At 31.0% G+C, this 6,000-nt stretch overlaps 1 protein-coding gene across 3 annotated transcripts in view; it reads right to left on the bottom strand.

The window, feature by feature from the left end:
* Positions 1-218: 218 nt before the first annotated feature.
* LRRC40 (leucine rich repeat containing 40) overlaps positions 219-6,000 on the bottom strand; it is a 46,287-nt gene continuing 40,505 nt past the window's right edge. For all 3 annotated transcript variants that reach the window (XM_045998727.1, XM_045998714.1, XM_045998723.1), the window contains 2 exons: positions 5,348-5,533; positions 219-3,146 (listed from right to left, as the gene is read on the bottom strand). In XM_045998727.1, the coding sequence (XP_045854683.1) occupies positions 3,041-3,146; positions 5,348-5,533 (292 nt within the window). In that variant the 3' untranslated portion in view covers positions 219-3,040. The remainder of the gene's footprint in view (positions 3,147-5,347; positions 5,534-6,000) is intronic.

The raw sequence follows: 6,000 nt of genomic DNA, 5'->3' as shown, positions 1-6,000 counted from the left end.
ATAAGTAAACCATAATATGAAATATGGTCTCTTTCTACTCAGAGAAGAAGTATTAACAGCAGCAATTCTAAATAGACAGTGATAGATTTTTAATTGGTCTATAAAGAATTATAAGTAAAAGGATATTAGGTAGTAGGTGTTTAGACTTTTAAGTATCCATGAAGATTATTCTTTCATTCCTAAAGTAACTGACAATTAATTACTTTGGATCTTAGTTACTGGGGGGGGGGGGGTCACGACTCAATCTTTTTATTCCTGTGTAAAGACATTCTAATTCCACCTATTTATATTAATATTTTTCATATGCTAAACACATGTGCATACATACAAATTATCCATTTTTCCTTTGAGATCATATAATTCAGTTAGTGAAATATTTCACTCTTCTTTAAGAAAAATTCCTATGTAGTGACGCAACATCGGGCCACTAGTTTAGTAAGATGAAGACAGTCTTCTAGACTCATTCTTTTTCAACATCTGACTTCACTACCATATGTGCAGGACAACAGTGACATCTTAAGGCCAAGTAACTAGAACTCCTTTAGCCAGAGAAAGAATTTGAATTAGGATCTGTTCTCAAAGAAATTTCATTATGTTATCAAATAGTTTTCAAGTTCACAGTTTGCAACTGGTATATCTTTATAAATGCTACTTTATGACTTCTTTTGCAGTCTTTGTGAACATTTTAATGTGCACTGGTAAACACTAACATTTTACATAGACATACTGTATATTAATGCATGCATTTCATTGCATAGTTTATTGACACTCCCCTTGTAAAGCTTTTATGGAAGAAACAATAAGCCACAGCAGTATAGCAAAAGAGGCTTAATCTTTATAAATTGGGGCCTTTTCTGTCTCTTTGCTAGCCTAGGTGGCTGTATACAAATTGGGGTGGGAGGGGGCAAGAAACAACTCTTAACATTTAAGGTTTTCTACATGGTTGAACTCTAGCCAATTAAAAATAAATTGCTTACTTTAGTAAAAAATTTTACCATTTTATAAAAAAAGTTAAATCATGACATGTTTAATTGAAATGGCTGTATTGTAATTAATATTTTGAGATAATTGTGATTTTGAGCTTCAATTATATATAAAAAGTTGTCATTTTTGTATGTGCTAAAAAATGTATCACAATTAACAGTACTTTTTAGTTGAACTACATATTGATGTAAATAAAAACTGAATGAAGACATATTTACTACTTTATTAACATAGATTGTGAATGTACTTAATGGTTTTTTTGCAGTATGAGACCATAATGACCTTGAAAGCTGCTTCATTTTATGTGCAAAGGAGTCCTATGAATCTATATTTTAAATTTACTGAATCAGTGAAATTAATTACTTTGTCAGTTAATTTGCAAATGCAAGCTGTACTCTCCAGTTTATTTTATGTATTGACACTAATTGGTAAAGGTGTACAATGTGATTAGAATGCATTTTGAAGATGCTTTCTGTACAGATACAACATACAGGGACTAAAATAATGCTGTGCAGTGTATAGCAGAGCCATTTTTCGGCTTTGGTGTACTCAACTTTTTCAGTATTTAAAAACGTGTTTTGAATAACATAAAAGTCTCTTTATTGTATAAATAATAAAATGTCACCTTATTGTAAAGTGTCTTTTGTTTAATAGCGAAATAGATTTGTGAGTAGTAGTATGAAAAGGTTTTTTGTTTTGTTTTTTTTTTAAGCCAAAACAACCATTATAGTCAGTACTGGAAATATTATGAACATGTTGTATTTTTATTAGCAATGCACTTTTTAATAATAGGAGCATGCTTCAATCACCCAAAAGCTAGCTACCTACCTATCTATATAAATTAACATACACTCTATTGATTGGCTACTTAACAGAATCACATGGTAAGTTTTATAATGACTGATCAGCCTACCTCTGACATTTTTGGTGTAAACAGAAATATTTCTATTTTCTTCTTACTAAATCAAGTTAACCTGTAATAAATTCCCCTTTAGAAAATTTCCATATGACTACAAGTTTAGTCTTATGAAGATTAGAAGTAAATTTGAAAAGTAAGGCCCTGGAAATTAAAAAAAAAAGCAGAAGTCTGGATTTGAACACACCAACAGAATTGATAATGTATACAAATATCTGCTTAGTAAGTTATTAAGAAATTTCAAAGATTTCTATGTGGTATATGTTATTACTTTTTTTTAGTAAGATGAAGACAGTCTTCTAGACTGTTGCTGATATTTTTTTGTTGCTGATATCTATAGAATTAAAGTAAGTTCTTCAGTACTTTTGTAAAGAACAACAAAAGATATTTTTAAATGCACTCTGAGGGAAAAATATGCAGATCCAACCCCTTCAAATTTCTTGAATCTACAAGTAGTAAGTTACTGTATGGAAACTTAATAGTAAGAAATTATTTTATAAAAACTTGTCAAGTTTTAAATTCAAAACTGTGAGAGTAATTTAAACAATACTTTTACTGTTTTCTCTCATATAGCATTTGTTACGTTAGAAATTATGACAAAATAGGTTCATAAAATGTGGGGAAAAGGCTAGACAAGAAACATTTCAACTAGATTAAAACAAAAGCAAGATAGTGACTATTAATTTAAAACTTATACCAAGACCAACCAAATCACAGAAGTCTTATCATGGGTAAGGAAAAGCCTTATTTTTTAAATGCCAAAGAACAGTTTTAAATAAAATTCAATTCAATTTTATATCTAACAAAAAGGTAGAAATTAGATTATCATATTCAAATCAACTGGTCACATTAAATGTAACACAAACAGAAATAGTGGGAAAAATCCCACTTCTACAAAAATGCTTTATCATTATAAAAATATCAAACTAACTTAAATAAAAATCCACTTCTGAAGAAACTGCTTCCTGTCTTATAAGGAATGAAAGTAGGATAAATCTTATGCAAAACTTTCAGAATAAATGCATGAACACTGTATGTGGCTATCATTATTACGAATGCACAATACCTTAGAAAAATGTTACTTATCAATGTAAGAAATCTAAGAATTAACATAATCAAGATATAAAACCAACTCTCCGTTTAAGTAGGAATCCGGTCTCTCAAATATTCCAGAATAGCAGCTGTTCCTTTCATTAATATGGCTGCTCGAGGAACACGGAATGGATTTCCATCTAGTAGTAGTGTTCTAAACAAAAGAGAGAATTAAGATTTTAAGATTTTTCCATTAGGGAGGCCTTTCTTCTAATTTCATTTGCAATTTTATAAATAAATCTGTGTATTTTTTTCTATTTGTCCCTTTTCAAATCAAAGCATTTCAATAGTTGGAATTAGAACTATAATAATAACTCAAACAACATTAATTGGATACTTATTATAGGAAAGGTATTGTGCTGATTAATTTATATTCACTGACTCTCTCAATTATCTTAACAATCCTATGGATGTAGACACCACTGATATTTCTATTTAGTAGGTAAGGAAACGTAAGTTCAGAGAAGACAGACAGATGTGTCCCAAGATCATACCGCTGTTAAACTGAGGAGCTGTGACATGAGCCACCATTTTACCCATCTTCTTCTCAATCTTATAATGACCATACACTACATGGTTGAATTATATTTATACATTAGAATGAGCATATTTATCAGTATACCAAGGGCTATAATGTAATCAAAATATGCCCCCCTCCATCATGGTAAACATTGACAAATCCCTGCTCTCTATCTCCCTTGACCAGATACACACAGAAAATCTATTTGCATGTTCTAAAATGAGGTTCAATTAAGATTTGAGGACTGGTTGGCTTGTTTCTTTATAAAATTAATGAAATAAATTATAAGATAAAGAGACTTTTATTTTAATTTTTAATAATATAAGTGTTTGTATAAACAAAACCCAAAGGATTCATACCATATTATACAACAGATCTAAATGATATCTTCAATATTTCCATGGGCTGTGGGGATTATTTTGAAGGTTGATTTTCTTAATTTATAAAAAGGAATGGATTACAGTCAATCCTCAGTATTCACAGCCCCCATATGTGCTAATTTGCTTACCACTAAAAATTATTAGTAACCCCAAAATCAATACACAGGGCACTTTCTAGGTCATTTTTAGATATGCACAGAGAGCAAAAAATTTGAGTCAATCACTAGGCACATTCTCAGCTGAGGTCAGAAAGGTGATACTCTCCCTTCTTGTGTCAGTTCTCACACTGTAATCAAGTGTTCTTTCTGTGGTCTATTTAGTCATGCAACAGTTTTTGCATTTTTGTACTTTGTGTTGGTAATGTCACTGTTTAAAATGGCCTGCAAGTGTAGTGCTGAAGTGTTGTCTACTTTTCCTAAACACAAGGAGGCTGTTGTGTGCCTTCCTGAGAAAATATATATACCAGATAAGCTTCATTCAGGCATGAATTATAGTGTTGTTTGGCCATAGTTTAATGTTAATGAATAAATAATATTAAATATGGAAACACACATATAACAAGGTTCCATATTGACTGGTAAATGAAAAGGTGATTAGAGGCTCAAAAGAGCCTAACTTTATACTTCCCCTAGCAATAATGGTTCAGTATTCACTAATTTGGTGTTCACAGAGACTTTATAAAATAAAACTACTGCAAATAACAACAACAAACTGGATTTGCCTCTTACATTTCACTAATATGAGGCACCAAAACAGATGTCAGTGCTGCTCCAGTAAAATATGCCCATCATATATAGTTTTCAATAATCAAGTTCCTTTTGACACATTCTGCTTCAGTACTTGGCTTTCTATCGACATCTTAAACTCTCTTTATATTCATTTAACAAGCACTTATTGAGTGCTTCTAGGCACTGGGACAACTCTTTTCTAAAGGAGGAAAAAGAAATGATACAAATGAGTCCAAACAAAGCAGGATGGAAAACCAGAGGGAGGGACTAACTCCGCTTGGAGAAGAGGGAAGGTTTTCAAAGACGGTATTTAGGTTGATAACTGATAAAAGCAGAATAAGAAAGACCATGCTGGCCTTGAAATAAATGGCCATAGTCTGTAATCAGATTTTTAAAAAACCTTGTACGCATAACTGGGGAGTTTATATTTCCCTGACATTTTTTTGCAGTGGAGTTTCAAGTTATACACATACACAGTGATGACAAAAGTATCCGAAAACATTTACTGTATGTACACATATATTATACCATACAAACAAAACTTAAAAATATATTATTTGGTAAAACTTGAAAAATGGAATTGGGATTCTGGATTTTGTTACCTGTTATTTTTAACACAACATTAAATTTTTTAATTCAACTTTCCTGTGAGAGTACCTCAACAAGAGAAAAGAAACAACTTATGAATTGATCAAATAAATGGAAACACTTAGAATGGTGTAGTTACCTTAAGGTCACACAATTACCAAGCTCTGGTGGAATTTGTAAGAGGTCATTATTTTGAAGGTCCAAAGTCATAAGATTTCCCATTGCCTTCATTTTCTGAGGATCTACAGATCCAACCTGATTGTTACTAATCAAGATTGTTTCAAGCGTGGGGATGTGATACAGAACTTCAGGTAGTATTTTGAACCTATTAAAATATGAACAGAACACCTAACTATATTGGAATCAAACAAAAATCATTCCTTCAAATAGATGATCTTAAGTTTGATATCATGATATAGTTTCCTTTAGGGTAATTTATTTTATATTTGGTTTAAGTCCTGTATTTTATATTTGGTTTAAGTCCTGTATTCAAGATTTTAGAAACCTTGAAATATATGTTAACTACATAGACTTGTAACATTTTCTATTAATTGTGCAAATGCAACAAAAGTTTAGAGTAAATTCTCCCATGTTTTTCTTTTCACATTTAAAAGACAAGGAAATCCTCCTGAGATTCTACATAAAATGTCCCCATGCAGGTATTCTTCCTTAGTTTACTTTTACTTCTTATGAAACAGAATTACTGCCAATATATTAAGTAAATATAGAAAGTCACATTCTAAGTTGATGGAAGCTTCCAAAATGAGTGCATTTTTGGTCTTTGAAAAGATG

This window comes from Meles meles, chromosome 1, assembly GCF_922984935.1.
Source record: "Meles meles chromosome 1, mMelMel3.1 paternal haplotype, whole genome shotgun sequence".
NCBI lineage: Eukaryota > Metazoa > Chordata > Mammalia > Carnivora > Mustelidae > Meles > Meles meles.
The sequence above is the reverse complement of the archived record's forward strand: the minus strand, read 5'-3'. Positions and strand labels throughout refer to the sequence as shown.